Source organism: Teleopsis dalmanni, chromosome X, assembly GCF_002237135.1.
Source record: "Teleopsis dalmanni isolate 2A chromosome X, ASM223713v2, whole genome shotgun sequence".
NCBI classification, from domain to species: Eukaryota; Metazoa; Arthropoda; class Insecta; order Diptera; family Diopsidae; genus Teleopsis; species Teleopsis dalmanni.
This window is the reverse complement of record NC_051848.1, coordinates 81,242,331-81,262,814: the sequence shown is the minus strand read 5'-3', so window position 1 is coordinate 81,262,814 and position 20,484 is coordinate 81,242,331. Positions and strand designations below refer to the sequence as shown.

At 28.2% G+C, this 20,484-nt stretch overlaps 1 protein-coding gene across 2 annotated transcripts in view; it reads left to right on the top strand.

Annotated features, from left to right (window-relative positions):
* The window catches only part of LOC119688099 (stathmin), a 52,413-nt gene that overhangs the window by 26,320 nt on the left and 5,609 nt on the right, over positions 1-20,484 (top strand). For both annotated transcript variants that reach the window (XM_038102744.1, XM_038102745.1), the window contains exons 2-4: positions 16,125-16,294; positions 18,037-18,222; positions 18,317-18,463. In XM_038102744.1, coding sequence (XP_037958672.1) covers positions 16,125-16,294; positions 18,037-18,222; positions 18,317-18,463 — 503 coding nt within the window. The remainder of the gene's footprint in view (positions 1-16,124; positions 16,295-18,036; positions 18,223-18,316; positions 18,464-20,484) is intronic.

Here is a 20,484-nt window from a genome sequence, read left to right as displayed (position 1 = left end):
GTAAAAGTAGGTTATGCTTTATCATTTTTCTAATGTAAATTGTATATTGAAATGAAAATATAATACACAAAGCTTCAACCAATAAATGGATACCTATAAGTATATAAAATTTTTTAATTCTATTGCAAAGATTTTAATAAATAAATTATAATAAATATTATAAATCCCTAACAAAATAATGAAGCACTGACAACTAGAACTGTGCTAGATGTAGAAATGAATAATAACTAATATATAATATAATATATAACTAATAAATCAATTTTCGTTCTTATTTTTTTTTTCAATTCAGTTCCAGTTGTCAACACGGCATAATCGAACTTTATAAATATAACAAAGAATATAAGTTAATATGTTATAATTATAATTTTGATTATAATTCTCATTCGCAATGAATATGTTATTTTATATACATTCAATGAAACTTTTATTTGACTTGTATTCATTTAATGTAATCGTTATGCTTAATGTGGAGTAAATTATATTTTCTGATATGCAGAAAGCAATCTATATGTATTAATGTCTTTTATAAATTTATGAGATTATCATGTAAAATTAAGTTTTGAAGCAGACATACTATATGTAAAAAGTAAACAAAATAAAGCACTGACGACTTACTAGATCTGTGCTATGTGCACAAATGAAAAATAACTAATAAATCAATTTGCGTTTATTTTTTTTTTTTTTTTTCAATATAGTTCCAGTTTTCACAACGGCATAATCAAACTTCTTAAATATAACATAGAATATAAGTTAATATTTTATAATTATAATTTTGATTATAATTCTCATGTACAATGAATATATTATTTTATATATATTCAATGAAACTTTTATTCGACTTGTATTCGTTTAATGTAATCGTTATGCTTAATGTGGAGTAAATTATATTTTCTGATATGCAGAAAGCAATCTATATGTATTAATGTCTTTTATAAATTTATGAGATTATCATGTAAAATTAAGTTTTGAAGCAGACATACTATATGTAAAAAGTAAACAAAATAAAGCACTGACGACTTACTAGATCTGTGCTATGTGCACAAATGAAAAATAACTAATAAATCAATTTGCGTTTATTTTTTTTTTTTTTTTTCAATATAGTTCCAGTTTTCACAACGGCATAATCAAACTTCTTAAATATAACATAGAATATAAGTTAATATTTTATAATTATAATTTTGATTATAATTCTCATGTACAATGAATATATTATTTTATATATATTCAATGAAACTTTTATTCGACTTGTATTCGTTTAATGTAATCGTTATGCTTAATGTGGAGTAAATTATATTTTCTGATATGCAGAAAGCAATCTATATGTATTAATGTCTTTTATAAATTTATGAGATTGTCATGTAAAATTAAGTTCTGAAGCAGACATACTATATGTAAAAAGTAAACAAAATAAAGCACTGACGACTTACTAGATCTGTGCTATGTGTACAAATGAAAAATAACTAATAAATCAATTGCGTTTATTTTTTTTTTTTCTTCAATATAGTTCCAGTTTTCACCACGACATAATCGAACTTCTTAAATATAACAAAGAATATAAGTTAATATGTTATAATTATAATTTTGATTATAATTCTCATGTACAATGAATATGTTATTTAATATATATTCAATGAAACTTATTCAACTTGTATTCTTTTAATAAAATCGTTATGCTTAATGTGGAGTAGATTATATTTTCTGATATTCAAAAAGCAGTCTATATGTATTAATATCTTTTATAAATTTATGAGATTATCATATAAAATCAAGTTCTAAAGCAGAGATAGTATATGTAAAAAATAAACAAAATAATAAAGCACTAAATGAGAAATAACTAATTCGTTGAATACATGTAGAGTCTTCTGTACTATACAGTTTCATATACAATTTGTTGATGGTATATCTTCGAAAAATGTCAATATTTGAAAATAGTATATAACTCTATGAATATATTTTTGATCACAACAAAAGTCTAATGCTTTCATTTAGCATTTCAAATAAGTATTTAATACATTAACCTGAAAGTACAAACTCAGTGCTGTGTGATCTTGATACCGTGTATCTTAATAATATTTGCATTATAATTTTATAATAATATTTTATGCATTAATATATATAAATACAATAAAATGCAATAATATATTAATTAATATAAGTTAAAGCCAACTTTTTTATTATACAATTAAATGTGTTGATTACTTTATTTTTAATCAATTTCGAATAAATTATTAAAAAGGTCGTATAACATATCAGGATTAGTTTTTGAAGTCAATTTTGACGGAAAAAAAACCATGTTTTTTAATAGAAACTGTTGTTGTAATAGAGAAGTGTTTTAAACAGTAGTGAATTACATCAACAAAATTTTATTATTTCTTGTTGAATTGAATTTTTGGCTGACTATACAGCTGTTTCGAGTATAATCAAATACATGATGGGTATTTTGAGAAAGTTTTCTAGTATTTAAATATTCGTAAATAATTTTTTGAGTAATATAATATAATTTATTGAAAAATATAAAATTAACTAAATGTTGTTGATAAAATTTTGTTTTTAAATTATTATGTCGTAGCTGTTTCAGCACTTTTGCTCTCTACTAACTGCGAGGTAAAGTAAAGATTCTGATAAAAGAAGTGTCTTTAGACTATAAGCGTTACCGAAATCGTCTATAAGGTACTTACCTGTACATATTATAAACCATAAGTAGTAAATAATTAGCTAATAAACAATCACATACACATAAACATAGCTGATTCGAGTCCATAAGGAGTTTTGTCAATCGATGTTGCACCGTACCTTTTGGTCACCTCATCAGTGGAATGATGTTCTCATATTGAATAATAATTAAAAATAGCAAAACAATAACAACGACCAAAAAAAACCTTAATGAACTTTTATTTACTTATTTCTTAAATTAATTAGTTTTTATTTTCTCTGACTTATAATTTATATAAATGTTTCAATTTAAAATAAACTTGCAATTTTATACCTAATTTACTGACTAATCGTCACAACACATTAAGTAGATTAAGTTTTCCAGAATTTGTGGTCCAGCATTCGAATTCTTGAATATCTTCGCCTGTAATATTACTGCAGTCGCCTGATAGGAGGGCGGCTGCGGGGTGTTGCTTTGGCGTTTACACCTACGCTCTGTGCATTTTAACTCCTCGCAGTGCCATTAACTAGTTTAATGTTTCGCCGTCCAAACTAAAATATTGCGTAGTCCTGCGGACAAAGTAGGTGCCAAGCGCTCCAAGTCATGCTGCTGCCGCTAATGGTGTGTATACGTAAACTTAATGTTGTGCTAAATCGAGCTAAGTAGGGAAGAATGGCTAAAAGCCACTTAAGTAAATTGCAAAACGCAGAAAGTATAAATACGAAATATAACATTAAATAAAAAGTATTTGGTACGCTTTGGGGCACTGTTGCATACTTAATCCCAGCAAGTAATCAGCATAAAATACTTAAGCAAGACAAATAACATAACAAAATAATAGAAAAATATGAAGAATGCTTAAGTTATGGTTTGCATTAAATTATACTTAATATTTTACTATGAATTATGTTTTGCAGAAAACCGATCGAACCTGAATTTGATGAAATTTTTATTGAATGCAAATGGTATTATAACTCCAATCATTATTTTTTTATTACATTTAGATACATCACTGCTATTACCCACCAAATCCATCACTGCTTATCAATTTACTTTTATTGCTGTTATCGGCTTGGTCAACAACTACAATATATTGTCGGCAACATTATTAACTTGTTTATGTTGTCATTTGCACTGTCAATCTTTAGCACTGACTGTTCCTGTCAACAATGCAATATAGAGGTTTTTACCAAAAATCAATTTATCAATGATATTAGAGCTTAAATATTAAAAGCACGAAATTAATGTAACAAAATTTGCTGTACTTGACACAAGTTCTTTCATTTTGAACAGAATTTCGTTTTTTATATCTTATTTTCTGTTATTTGGCTGTGATATCAACAACATAAACAACAACATCATTAACTTTATTTATCATAAATTGCTGGTAGTATCAATAATACCAACAGGGATTTATACTAACAGCACTCAAAAACGATTTGGAGATAAAAAAATATAAAAAGTAAAGCAAAATGATAATATTATATCATAAACAAATTAAATAAAATATGTTGGGAAAAAAATAGTAATTAATTATTTAATCAGTAAAAATTTTTTTAAAATACTTTACTAACATAAAGTGATATACATAGTTATTGGAGGAAAGTTAACAATATCTATAACTAATATCTATAACTATATATATAGTTAAGTGTGAGCACAATGAACTTGTTAGCTTTTCACCAAGAAGCTGAGAAGTTCATTATGGCCACCACTTATTGGAAGAAAGCTAACAAGTTCATTGTGCCCACACTTAACTATATATATAGTTATATATAGATATTGTATATATATAGTATATATATATTTATATATAGATATATGGTATATTGATATATATATATATAGTTATAGGTATAGTTAATTGTGGGCAAATGAACTTGTTAGCTTTCCTCCAATAAATGGTGGGCATAATGAACTTCTCAGCTTTCCTATAGTTCCTATAGTTGTATATATACATATATCTAGTTATATACAGTAATTCTCAGCTTGTTTCATCCAACACAGTTTTAAATTTTTAAAACATTGTATAAGTTTTTAATGTAAGTGACGAAAAGCGTTCCAATATATTGATTTTAAGCCAAAAAGGTATTGTAATACTACTAATTTTTATAAGATGAGTTTGACAACATTGCGATCCTTTCACAATTGTAAATAATTTGCTCGAATAGAACTACTCTAATGAAGCTAACAATCAGTAAAGTAGGTGTGACAAACTAGCTTCAACTTTGTTATAACTGCAGCCCAAATTTTCTTGATCTAAACCTTTCTTGCATGAATGCCTACGTATATCACACTAACTTGTTAGGAAGTCTACCAGTTTAATAAAACAATGTAAAGTTTGTAATTTGACAATTTTGATTTAAAAAACAACCACCAAAACTAAGCATACTGAACGTCGACCATTTGAAACATAGAAAGAGATACATCACAGAGCTCTTTATAGGTTCATATGAAACTCTCAGAAATTTTTTTCAGGGGAATTAAATCATCAACTTATAAATTTCGGGTTGTATACAGAAAATTTCCTGTATAAAATTGTGTATCTATTATACAGATTGTATAATTATATATTATGTATGTATTGTGTATATATAAGATTATGGGTTTTACCTGCCAACCTTTGGTTTGAGCTTTCGCAATAGCTCTGTGTAAGGTCCTTCGTCCAATGATGGCATATATCGTAAGTATTAAATATTAATGAACAATTCTCTTATATATTTCACGTAAACGTTTGTAACTTAGTTTATTACATATTTGACATTTTCTTAAATTTTTCCTTGTTTTAGAAAGACTTCTGAACAAAGTGCAGTGAATTTTTTTTTGTGATATTTCAATAAATAAATGCATTTGTATTAATATTACAATAAATACGTCCGTAGCAGTTATTTTTAAGTTAAATTCATTTTATGGAATTTATTTTTCTCTTAGAAAACTTCAAAATAATTTTTTTTTAAAAACCTTTCTTTACATCGAACATGACAAGGATTTTCTTCTAAATTCATTTCAACACTACAATGAGTTTCTTATATAGTATAGAATACTTTTCAACTCGTTTAAACCATGAACAATGAATTTCTACTTCATTCCTTCTTAAACTGCAACCAAATCCTTGTCCATTCAATAGTCAAACTAGGCCATTCATTTTCCATTTAAGTTAAAACATCCTTGAGGTAAATAATTTCAATAAAATTGAATTATTTAATATTCAATATTTATTTCTCCTTGACCGCATTTGATGAAAAGAATCTTTAAAAAAAATGCAAAATAATTACGAAACAATCACAAGGCAAGAATGTTGAAAACTTTTAATATAGTTTTTAAATAACCCAAAATAATTGAATGTTACGGATGAATATATAGGAATTATGAAAACAATAATCATTTTAGTATTATGTACGTCAAATTCAATCGAATACCAAAACGCCGAATACTTTTTGCCTAGCCAAAAATTTTTATATAAATGTGAACTTATTTTCAACAGTTATCAATTTATTCATTTGCCGAGTTAATCGGCTTGAAACACAAATAAATTTATTTTCAAAGAACCAAGCATATCACTTCTTATGCACTTCAAAGTCCATTAAACAGAAAAATGCCAAAAACTTTTTGTCCAATCCAAAGTTTTTTTTCAGTTCATATTTCTACGGATGCTACATGCTATAGTCTACAAATTTAATATATTTTTAAACTTTTTCTTTTTGGATTCACTAGAATCTCTGTACAAGGTTCTAGTCGACTAATTAAATACGTAGTATGCAAATTCATAGTCAGGCACGGAGATAGGCAGACGGACAGGCGGAAAATTAAATTCAGTTCTAATGGTCACCGACGTATTCATTAATGTATTGTAAACATTTCACTAAACTATATTAGTGCGTAGGGCATTTCATAATTAATAAATTTCAAAAATTTGGGCATAAATTGAATAATTTAATTTCTTACAAAGTTTTTATTTTTATTACTCAATGATTTCAATTATTTCTGAATACAATTGCGGTTATAAGGTTAGCAAAAACAATGAGTGAAAAGCATAAAGCATATGATGAAAAGGAAAGATATATTTCAAAGGTGTGGGTATACCATTCAGCAATATTGTGCGGTCAAATTTCAGTGGCCACTGCCTCGATGTAATAATTATCTAAAGGAAGCAGACACCAGCTGCGGTTACGATAATTGGAGAATATACGATTGGCGTGACTCGTGGGGAACTGTCAGCGTTGGTAGACAATTACTACACTTTGTTGTTATATAGTTACAGCAACAATGAACCCAGTACCAAGTACTCATATACTTTGTATTTATGTACATACATAAGTTTAAATATAATACGAGCATATACTTCATTTTGGAAGTCATTTGTCTACCAATTTTATTTTTTCAGTACAAATGATTGCAAATCGTTTTAATAATTATCACCATAAATTGATTTCTTATTTTAAGGACATCCAATTAAGTATCTTATCGTAAATAGAATTTTTGTTTTAAATTATAAACATTATTATATATTTAAATGATAATTATATTAATATTATATGATTATTTAATGGATTGCAACATAAAATGGTGCTACTTTGTAAAAAGATAGTCAAAAATATTCTTTATCCTTGTAAAAATGGATTACATATGCCTCACGGCACCTTTTGTATTGTTGAACTATTCAAAACAATATTTTTAATTCAAAAAGGAGGCAACTTAAACCAAACATCAGAAATAAAAACCAAATAAAATCATAAAAAAAAATAATGTTATTAAACAGAATATATTTTTTTTTCTTTAGCAACAACCAATTTACGCTTTTTATTAAAGGATCAAAATAATATTATTGTTAAATATCACGTAGTTGGCCCTAAGCAACAGTCTACCTATATAATTTTTAAACATATAAACTCACTCATTTTTGTTTGAATAAGCTAAGTTAGTACATACCAAGAAGTTTGTATCACTCAGAAAAAGTAGAAATGAGAAAGCTCTACGACCTAACAGGCGTGTTTTCACAATCTGGGAATCATTTTCGATGGCATAACAGAACATCGCTGCAACCAGCACTTGTAAAAACGAGATATCTCTGAGTAAGGTATTATTCAACTGCTATCAAAACCAAAAGATAATGATGCACTTCGTCACGAAACCAGTAGTTCTATTCTGGGCTTGGCAACTAATCATTAGAAAACACGTACTGCCAAATATTAACTATAAACAATTTCGTATTATATTTTCGTATTTCATATTCAAATTTAGTAGCACGTTATGAAAATAAGTAATTATTAATTAATTACATAATTAAGTTATCTAAATAACGGATGTTTTTTTAGCTGCATGAGAACTTTTGATATCGATAACTATGGTTTGCCAACTCAAAATGTCAAATTGTGTTGATATTTCTGTTCAGTAAGGTTTGCCATTTCATTATGAATCGTTTACGGGTAGAACAATATTTCCAAATTTTGGAAATTTACTTTGAAAAATATAAATCTTTTTTCAAAATCCAAATCGAAGAATTGTTTTTAGTGTTAAAGCTCATTTTTGCTTAAATGACGAAGATTCATTTCTGCGAAGATAATCCTCAAGCCGTTAACGGATCACCATTATGTTCATTAAAATTAACTGTTTGCTGCTCGCTGTTGACTTAATTGGTCCTTATTTGTTTCGAAATGAGGAAGGAGCTGCCGTTACGGTGAATTGCAAGCGCTATCGAGCCATTCTGACTACATTTCTTTGTTTCCAAGAATAATCATCGACATCGACGACATTTGGTACCCACAAGGCGACATATGGCGCAACTTGCCATACCGCGCGCTTAACAATCGATTTATATGAAACTCCCCGTCCGTGTGATTTAGCGCCTCTCGATTAATTTTTATGGGGCTATTTTAAGTCCTTGGCCATCATTGACGTAACATAAAGCCATATTTATTGCAAAAAATAGTCAATAAGTAGACTGATCTAATGGATTATGTAGCCGCGGCGGATATATGTCAGAACGCATATTCAAAAATGATTAATAAATGGCATGAAATTATCCACCGGATTAGAATAAAAAAAAATTCATTTCAATAATATTTCTGTCTTTTATTATCATTTTAAGTTCCTATGCAGCAAAAAAAATACACACACTAAATAATATATACTTTTTTTATAATTGCAAAAGGATATAAGGCAGATTGAGGTAACCTAAACATGTGGTTTTTTTGGAAAATTCAAGTTGTCGTTTATGAACTGAATTTGATTGATTTTGTCTTCCGGAGACACCATCAATGAAATGTAGAGGTGAGTTGATGCTGCACTGCATTGACGTACGTTTTTCAATTTTATTATATTTTTTTCTGGAGCAAGGTTGCAATAAAATATCTAAACTAATTCCTTTTACTTCGGAACAAAATTTTTTTTTATATTTTCAACTAAGTTTTGTAAAATGGTACTATTTTTTGGGGGGGCGAAACTTAAAACTTTGTACTTCCTTCTTTGTTAGGTTTTCTTTTGCTTTTAAAGCCCCACGTTACTTTTTTACTATTGCAACAAAGCATATGTGCTATATGTGAGTCTCTCGCTTAAAAAAATATTGCTTTCATAAAGTTCTTTAGCAAATATTCTAAGTGAAACCTCATTGCTCCACATGAATATGTAGGTGCACATTAAATGATGACATATTTCAGAACTGCCATTGGCATTTATATTTCACACTATCTGTTTGCTTCAATCATGTGGATCATAACATCATAGGGCAGACAGCAGAGCAACGATTGAAATGGATGCAAACAAAGTTCCAGCGATAACTCAAAATGTTGTGATATGGACGCCAAAATATTTTGAATTTTCATTATTTGTAGACCGCACTGAGTTGCATCTGTTGCTGAAGGCCTTATTGGCATATTTGTGCAATTTAACGCAATTGAATATCTCAAATATTGACAATTAAGTGTGCAGTTCAAAGCAATTAAATTTCGCCACAACATTCAGTTAGAATTCTGAAGTTGGCTGTGTGTGCTTATGAGAAGATTTCATTACTTAAAATTGATTCAAAGTAAACAAAAAATTATTTTTATTTATGTAATTTATTATTTTGTTTAAATAATTAATTTGTAATTTTCAATAATAAATTTATATATGTAGACATCATAAACAACTGGTTTGGTACAAGAATTTCATATCTCAGATGTATTTGTCTATCACAGAGAGATAGAAACTTACAGATATTTATTCAATTTATTCAATTATAATCAAATTAAATTGTTATTTAAATTTATGTAAATTTGTTTGTAAGTGTAGAATAAATACGTAAAATCACACGACCGATTCGTGTTTTTAGCGAATCATAGTTTCATTCAAGAAATCATAGTTTTTATTATGATTAAAAAATCATATCTTACGACTACAGTTCTGTTATTTGCTAAAATCTATCACGAACTGTAAGTGCTTATAATAACAATAATATAAGCTCTTGGTAAAACAGCAAAATAATTTAACAGTCAACAGATTTAACACTCTAATACGCTGGTTCAGTACTAATATTTCGCACAAACACCAACTGAATCAGGATTTCCCAGTTCCATTTTCAATCAACTACATTTGTTCTGATCTAATCCAAACCTCGATCTGAGGTTTGCCACTCACATGTGCTGTAAAGGCGACTGGAGTCTAGACTCTGTCTTTGCTAACACAGTCAACATCTGCATTAACAAGAATGAACGAATTGACAGAGTCGTTATTGACATATTATCTAATCTAATATAGGTTCTGGAAGTGTCTAACAATACGAGGCGTTTAAGAAAGCCTTGTTGAAAACGGATTACTGGAATGGTTATAAGTAAAATCAAATTACATTACGGAAATTTCTAGATTTTTTTTATTATAGTCTTAATAGCAAGATTTGCTACGAAATTTTTCTACACACTGAAAGTAAGTTTATTGGTTTTAAATAATTCAAAGGTCTGTAAACATGTTTTCAGAGCGGGAGAATAAGTAACATTGGCAAAGTGAAGAATTTAGCGTTACGATGAGAAAGATGAAAATGGCTTTAGACTGCCTATTGCCAGTAATAGAAGCGAATCGAAATCAAGGACGTCGTGCAAGGATTCTTATCATTTTTATTAATACATTCAAAACATTCAGGTTTTGGTCAGATAATGTACATCTATACAACATACGTGATATTTCAAGTATATAACTGTTATAAGTTATTCAATTATAAAATTGTAAAAAGTGTATGGATACCTCAATGTATCCAAATATTCTACTTTTAATGTTTCATAAAGTTTTATGATAGCTAAATTTCATTGAAAATTTTCTCCGGAATTAAAATTTATTTACTTCAGTATTAAATTTAAGAAAAATTAGTTTAATGTCATGTTTTTGTCGTTTTCTCCATTGTGACTTTGAAAAAATGGTTTAATTGGTCGAGTATTCCAAATTTTATCATGTCCTTCCTACTTGTTGATGTGTAGGAGTCACTCTGAAACTAACCACAATTGCCAATAAATGAACAGCAGAAAGTCTTATATAGGCAAAAAGGCGAAAAAGGAAAAATTAGCTTCTTTGTGGCTTTTGACTGATTCAATTCATATTTCAAACTCGAGTATCGAACAGCTTAACACAAAGCCAAATAGGCACAAGAGACTGTCATGTATACCCATAAACGATTCCGCCACACTCACTTAAATACACTACACAAATAAATAGTGAACGAAAAAAAGAACCAATTTCACTCAAAGGTCCTTGTGAGACGATTATGCCAAAATTTTGTTACATTATTTTGACAAATAATTTTCCACTTCATTTGCTCTTTGTACTGCCACATTTGGCACCAACGAAAAGTTTACCTCAAATGGAAACACCAATCCATTTTTATCAGCCATTCCAACCAAGGACTGACTATAATATTTTCGAAGATTTTTTACCAATTTTTCTTTTGTATTTATGGTACGAATATTTTGCGTTCATTTCGACAGCAGTGGTCTTCTGCTCCTTTGGCGAAAGGTGAAAAGTGCTACTGCCTGCTGTGCAAGCTCTACCGGCTCCTCCTCTACGCTTACTTGTGACTCGAAATATCTGCAAATATGCACAAACGTACCGATCTATAAAAATAAATTTTTGGGTTTTATGCCATGCCAACCAGAAATATTTGTGGTTTTTGCGTTCAATTTAAAAATTCCTACTCCTTTACGCTATTTTATGTTTTTTATCTGTAATTTTTTATTTTCTTGTCGGTTAGACACAGGAACACATTCGCTGCAAATTCATTATTTTGGTCAGTACGTTCCGTTGATATATGAATAGTTTTAAAATCGACATGGGTATTTGCACCTGGCAGTCGCCGCTTGATTAGTCTTTTCCGTTTATTTTTGGGACAAAAGTATTTTTTTTTCACTTAATTTTGTAGTGGTTTATGTGGAGTTCCTTTTTTCAATATTTTACTAGATTGAAAAACACAAAAAATGTACAATAAAAACGCAATCACGTTTGATGAGTCCTCGTACGTTAAGGAAGTATTTAACTTCAATGGATTAATCTTATGAATGGAACTTAAAACAATTAGTAGTAGGACTACGAAAAGTTTTGCTTGCGGTTTGTAAAACTTTGCAAAAGTTATTTTGATAGGACTAAAATACAATATAATGTCTACATCGCTAATTACATCGCTATTTGTTTAATTGTGGTACATTTAACAACTCATTGAATTCCTTGAAAAGGTGCTTTCATGGAACATAAACTAATAAATTATTGCACTGAATCTAAAGCAGTAATACATAGTTTTCTTCAGGGTAACATAACTCTACAGCAATGATAGATTCCCAAGCTCTCAGGCTATAAAGACAAATCTAAATCTAAAACGGTAAAAAATTAATATAATCTTAATCTTTTTATTTACCACTGAAATTAAATATTGAGTTTTAATACCCAAAAATATAGCAAAAGGAGGGTTCTCGAGTAAAAAGTATTTACAGAGTGATCAAATCATTACTATATAATTTAAGCATCGTACCGACCACGTATTTTAGATACCCACCAAAACTGTCATTTTTGTTTAGCATTATTTAAGAAGTAACAATTAAAGGGTTTATAGTTGCACAGCATATGGAAATTATTAATATATATTATTAAAGTAAAGAATTTCGTGCTCAATAGAATTCATATTAAATATTAATAACTGTGAAGTTTAGAATTTAACCTATCGAAAGCATAAAGTCATTTAAATTCTGACTGAAAATGAAAAACAATAATTTAAATTTTTTTTTCAAGAACTTGGCCATTATCTTTTTGGTCAACTTAACATTCTTCATCTTTTTCGCAGCGCGCTCACTTTTTTTTTGTTTTAATTACTTCTTCATCTGATGGGTATAGTAATCAATTTATATTTTATTTGTTGCCTTAAATTAACACAAAAATATGTTAACACGGTCACGCTTATGCTCTATAATATCAAACACTGTATCAGTTTTATTGATCGTTTTTAACTTCAATATATATGCATACTCTCACTCTTCAATCAGTCGATATGATATGACGGACTATAAAGAATTTAACTTTTTAAAAAAAAATGTATCGACATACTATAAGAACCCTCTTTCTGATTTTCTACCAATTTATTGACTTGCTTTTGTAATTCGTTATTTATCGATTTGAATTCTATAGCCTATACGGTGGTGTAGTCATTGTTCTTTTATAATTATATACACAAGTATTATTATATACACAAGTACTTCTCTGATGTCTCTAGTCTAGTCTAAGTCGGCAACACTACTTATATATCTCCTTTCCATATGCACTTCTTTCTATTTACTCATAAACCTTACTCAAAGAAAACAGTGAGGATTCTATTAATAGCAGAAAATTATGATTTAAAACTTGAATAACTCCTACTATATATTGGGTAAGTTGGATTAATACAATAACTCTAAATACATACAATAAAGCCATACAATAGCTCTCAAGATTTCAGTATTATATTTCCTTATATTTATAATAATAATTATGGTGGAACAACAACATAACAATATTGGAAAAATAATGCATATTAATATCCTACGAACTCTAAAAATAGCTAATGTAGAAACACCATATTACAAATACAACCCGGAACTTGTGATAAGTGCTACTGAAATCACAATATACTGGGACCGGTCCATTCCTATAAATACAATACAAAAAACACAAATACCCAACAGACCTGATATGGTCATAATAAATAAATAGAATAAAACAGCACACATAATAGATTCTGCAGTTCCCCTTAATAACAACATTCAAGATACATACAACAATAACATAAGGAAATACCAACAAGTAGTACAATATATTAAAAATTCACAAGACATAGATGCAGTAAAAATACTACCACAGTTCCACAGGGCTACTCCCGAAAACAACAATAATTTCACATGCACATATAAATCTAAAACCATTAAACATAACCCAAATGCTGAAAGCGGTCTTGTTGAGCACGGCGAACTTAATGAGGGAAATAATCGGCTAAGGGTGTAAAACTTGAATCCTTCGGTCAATGACCCGGAATACGTTAATACCAGTTAGTAATTCAATAATAAAAATAATATTATTATAACGGCAGAATGTATGAAGTAACTCTTCTATATATGGTAATATCGTATAATATCGCATCTATATATGGTAATACCAGTAAGTAGTCATCCTTATAACATATTATTGTAGCAATAATAATAATATTTATACATACTAGCAGAATATAGAGAGTGACTCTTCTATATATACTTATTTCCATTTTAAGGGGTAGGTATTTCATCACATTTAGTACGCTATGCTAAAATTCATAAATATAAAATATTGTATTATTATATATATATATTGCTTAAATATTTTTTACTGGACAAGTTAGATAATTACTCGTAATATTTTAGAACTCTCTTAGCTCATAAGGTTTTTCAAATGTCTTCTACAATTTGTTAAAAACATTAAAATACAAGACTGTACTCACTTGGAAAAATATTTCTAGTGCATTTATTTTCTTAATTGCACATATTTTTTAAAGGAAAAATAAAAAAAAATTAAATAAATAAAAAAAAAGAATGGAAAAATGTGTGAAAAATGAAAAATTTTACTTTACAATTTTTTCATTTTCGTATGTCCCAGAACTCGACGGCAGTTCACGTTTTCAGTCCGTGGATTAAACTGTACAGAAATGGAAACGACAATGGGAGCAGTGCTAAATGCTGGGAGCATGAAAAATTAATGATAAACTGCACATAAAATACGAGTAGAAACACATGAAAGCCTGAATAAAATAAACCAATTGCAAAAATAATAAAATAAAAATCAGTGCTGGCATTGTTGTTAAACATCGCTTCAGATGATGTGAACAAACAATTGAACGAGATCTGCATATATAAATATGGTATTTCTGTCATAAAATTAACTTCTATGCAATATTGAAGATACTCATAATAATTTTTTTAATTTTATTCACCCCTCGTCAAGTACAGCGTTTTTTGAAAACAATTATTATTGTGTTTTTTACAGCTATTCTAAATGGAAATCACTAGATCCTCTTTGACCCTGTCCAATTTAAACTGAGGACCCGCGTGTTGGCACACAAAGCCAACGTGCACTCCATTTGCGTTATTCGAATTTAGAGTTTCGCCAATTTATGTTGTTTATTCGCAAACAGTAATAGTACCTGCTGTGGTATTATTGCAATAAATGCATAAACTAAAGCTACATAAGTTAACTATTATAAAGTGCTGATATTTCAAACCTTAACACTATTGTGAAGAAAATACTAACTTAATGGATTACACTGTGCGGCACTAAATTCTCTTTTCGAATTTTTATATGATGTTAAGTTAGTTGGAGGTTGCTCAGCTCAAATTTACAACCCGTGTCTCTGACAATAAAGCCTATTCTTTAAAAATTGTGATTTTTAATGGTTAATAAAAAAAAAATTTATTTCAAGAGATACAAAAAATGTGTATTCTGTGAATTTATCAAGAATAAATAAATAAATATTTTTGTATAAGACATCTTTTTCCAAACTTCTGTTTTTCTTATCAAAAACTGAGATTTTGCAAATATTTTAAATACGATTTTTTTCTAAAGATTGATTTAAAAAAAAATCCTTTTTTAAGAGAGAATGAATGGAATTTAAGGTAGAATGGCTAAAACAATAATTTTTATTTATTCATTCTTAGCAAGTTTACTGCAAATACGAAATTCGTATCTCTGAAATAGAAAAAATTTTTTAACCCTTTTGAACCTCAATTTTTGAACTTAAAACCGTTATTGACAGAAACCCAAATCATAATGATCAAAATCATATTCGAAATGATTCAAAACAGATCAAAATGATCAAAATTTCTTGAAAACTCAAAGAAGAGGAAAGAACTTCATTTCTGTGGCGAAACGTTATTGTTATTTAATATTTAATTTAATAATTTTTATAATTGTCTAAAATTTGATTTTTATATATTTATTTTATATCCTTTTCTCTTATTTGCAGCCACTGAGATTCGTTGCCAGGAGAAATCTCGCGGCGGTTTAAGTTATGAAGTGATTTTAGCTGAGCCAGCACCAAATGTTGCTGTACCAAAGCGTCCAGTTACACCTGGTAAAAATGTCTCAGCTGAAGAGATCGAGCAAAAATTGAAGGCTGCCGAAGAGAGACGTATTGTAAGTAACAACTTAAAAAATGATTAAAATCCTATAAGTCACTTCATAATATATTATAAGAAGTTATGTACTTTACTCAACATTGTAGTTGTTATTCGGGCATTATTTTTAATCCACTCCTAACATCGTTGTGGTTTAATTAATTACTTAATAAGCTTTAATAGCTACCAGTGACTTCTACGTTTCCCGCACTGACGACAGTTAGAAAATGTAACCTACAGCCAGGTACCCAGTACTTCATACTTTCATCTTAAAGAAAGATGAAAGTATGAAGTACTAGGTACCGCGGTTTTTCTTATATGTTACCATTTCGTACGTTTGTTTAGCTTGTATGTTCTTATATTCTCACAACTAGCCAACATAGCCACTGGATCCGTATACAGATCGCTTGACTATGTATATCAATGTCGTGTTACAGTTCATACAACTCATCATATCATTCTGAAAAATATTTACCAATAGAGTAGATAGAACTGAATTTTATTTAAAAAACTCTTAGGACGTGATATTAATTAATCATGCCTTTATGCCTTAAATTAAAACGGACTTGTATGTAGTTATTTTTGTTTATCGGAAGAAAACTCAATATCTCCTGTTGGCAAAATTTTTTATTAGCTTGTTATCGAGGTTTATGTTATTGCTGATGTTAATGCTGGCAAGGCATTTTACAACTTTGAAACTATGATTAATATGTTACATGCTGGAAGGAAATATTTGACAATAAAAAATAAATCAGTTTATCCTCGTTCATCGCAAAGCCCACCCATTTAGCTTTTTTCTTTGGGACATCGTACGCAACGCAATTCGTACGGTTGTTATACCTAATGATATCAATATCACCGATATAAGCTAAAAGTATCACACTTTTGTGACCCAAATGGCTAATCCGATATGTTCTATAGTCAGCATCTATAATCCTGTATTTTGTTATTTATGTTGTTCCTGTTCTAAATCTGAAAAGTAGACACATGAAAGAAAGTTAAGCATACACATAGTGAAGTGAATGGTAGAAGGTAATATGGTAGAAGGGATAGGTGAAATATTCAATTTAACTTAGATTCTTGCCACCTCAATTGAATGGAGCCATAAATCATTAAGTACCAATTTTATACTAGCCGCTATAGTTTGTAGTATCTGCTTAAGCACTTTTTTCACGTCAGTGGGATGGACCCTTCAATTAATCGGGCTTAATTATATAGCTTTCTGGTAAATTTGTAGTACCTGCTTTGTGACTTTGTTCACCTCAACGAGATGGAGCCTTATATCAATAAGGCTTAAGTTTATCCTATCTGGTTAGTTTGTAGTATTTGCTTTCGGTAGTATATGTCATTATAGAACATGGACTTATTTTATGGACATATATAGTACATAAAAATGTGTATTATATATATCTCTAAGAAATCTAGTTATTCCGGTGATTTGATTTGTAAGCTTCTTTAAGAACATCTTTGATATAAATTATTATTAGTAATGTGCTTTAATATAAATATCTTATTATTTTATAATAAATATATTATTATTAAATATTATATATAATTATTAATATATATATTATTATATATTTATATATATATATATATATATATGTTATGTATATAATATAATATATATTATTATTAATATATTATTATTATTCTAAATATTATTAAATAAGTATATTTTTATTTTATTTTTATATTTTAATTTTTTTTTGTATTAGATAAAGATTTTATATAATTAATTTTTTAATAAAATAATTATAGTCATTGGAGCAAAAGAAAATGGCAGATTTGACCAATAAGTTGGCTAAGATTGAAGAAGCTACACGTAAAAAGGATGAAATCGCCAATGAATTCATCAATCAAACTAAGGAACAATTGGAATCTAAAATGGAACATCATGTTGAGAAGCGTGAAGCTATTATTAGTGACTTGAAGGAAAAATTGAAGGTAATTTAATATAAGAAGAAAGTGTTTTATTATTTTATTATTCTGCGAATAAATAATATTTGTTTATTTTTCTATAAAAATCCAACAACAACAGATTCATTCACAAGAAATTGAAAAAACTCGTGAACAATTGGAGCAGCAAAAGATTTCTGAAAAGGTGGCAATCGAGGAGAAATTGAAAAGCGCTCAGTCATTGCGTGATGATTATATCAAAAAGATGTTGGAACGTCTTAAGGAGCATGTAAGCACAATAACAATGTTATGATGAGAAAGCAAAATAATATTATGAAAATATTTTACGAGTAACATGAATTGTTATGGTTTTGTATAGTATCTACTTTAATGTCTTTATTCTTTATTTTTTTCTAACGACTAATAAAATTAAACCTCACATTTATGCACCATTAACCTCATATTTTTATAGTAGAATATGTAAACGTTGATTTTATGGGGAAATGAACAACAATTTTAGCAGCACAGCTGTAAAATTATATTTAATTAAATAAACCAATATTTTATTTATTTGAAAACTTGACAGCAGTAAAGGAAATCCTTTAATTAAATTTTTCGTTATGATTTTCAAAATTCATTAGGTTATATTCGAAAAGATTATTTATATGAAGTAACTATGTTTCACTATGTTTCATTGTCAAAAGCATAAAAGTAAATTTCTAACTACGAACCTGATATAGGGTATAGATATAGGGTTTATTGGAAGAAAAGGTTTTTTCTTTTACACACAAAGAAAAAATGTAATAGCAGTATATCGCAGAATTTTGGTGACCACTCTAAATCAACATTTTTGAAGATAAATTCATGATGACTATGTACGGCATTATGCAACATCTTGTATGAAACCACATATAGACCAATTCAAAATCATTTAATTTATGCCACAAAAAATCAGTTATACTGTTTCTGCGGAATATACTCGTAAACCATGAACTATGGTACACCAAACTGTGTCTTCATACTTTGTGAATTTCTTCAATTGAAATGCAGGGATGTTTCTTATTTATTAAGACTTTATATCCTTACCTAGTCATAAATAGGTATTATTACTAAAGATGATTTTTCCATGTAGTAATGGAACTGTTTCAATTTTCTCGATAGCCCAATTCTGCAAACTTTCTATAAATGCAATCGTCATTTATTTGAACTTCATAGGTCAACTGATTTTTACACGCATTGAAATGCAATAATTAATTGGAACGATAAGTTCCATTAAACCATAGAAAACTCCAAGTTTTTGTGAATGACATACAATTTATTGCTTTCAATTTTAGGCCAGACTTGGGTACGTTAACTCCATCTACATTTTTAGCGGGTTTTTAACGTTTATAACGGTTTTGACAAACATTGCCATTTCACCTGAATTCTTGAATTACTTAATAACTCTGTATGTCAATTATGTTGGCCACAAATTTCACCATATCCTCATATTAAAACCCGTGCAGTTTTCTTTTTTCTTTATAAAAAATTTAATTTGCAAACAATACTTAAAACAAATATTAATTTTAGAAAGAAGGTACAATATTATATTTTATAGTAATTATTTGATCACCTTGTATATGTTGAGAAAGTATTTTGAATATTTTTTGACCACTTTACTACAAATTTTTCAAATTTTAGGACTCTCAATAATGTGATATTCTGTACAAATTCTGTGTAATAATTAGACTATTTCAAAATAATAATCAACATAGTCATGCCCCGTGTAGATGACAATCACATTTTAAGGCAACCACAAACATTGAGCTGATTCATATCGGGTGTTATTTTAAATAAAAATTATCAAATAAAACATTAAAACTAATAAACTGATCTAACTTTAGTTTTATAAATTTATCATTTTATATATATATATATTTTTGAAAAAAGGAATTATTTTTCGCTTATATTCTAATAAGCTTAAAGTATCTGTTCAGTTTTTAATTTTAATTAATTGCATCCCTGAATCAACGTTTAACATGTAAAACTTATTATTATTTTCCTACTAGAGTTCATGAATCATACAATTTTTTTCTTTAAATTTTAATCATTTCAAAGCTTATTTCTTTTTCAAATCTTAATTAAGTTTGAATATTGTATTTATATTTTGTTATATATATTTTTTAATAGAACAAATCGAGCTGATAAGCACAACACGCTGCACAAGCCCTCTTAGTATTAAACTTAAAAATTTAGAACACTTTAATCTTATTTTAATCTCGAAGAAATTTTATGAACAATATATCTAAAAAAATCTGATCTACGTTTATA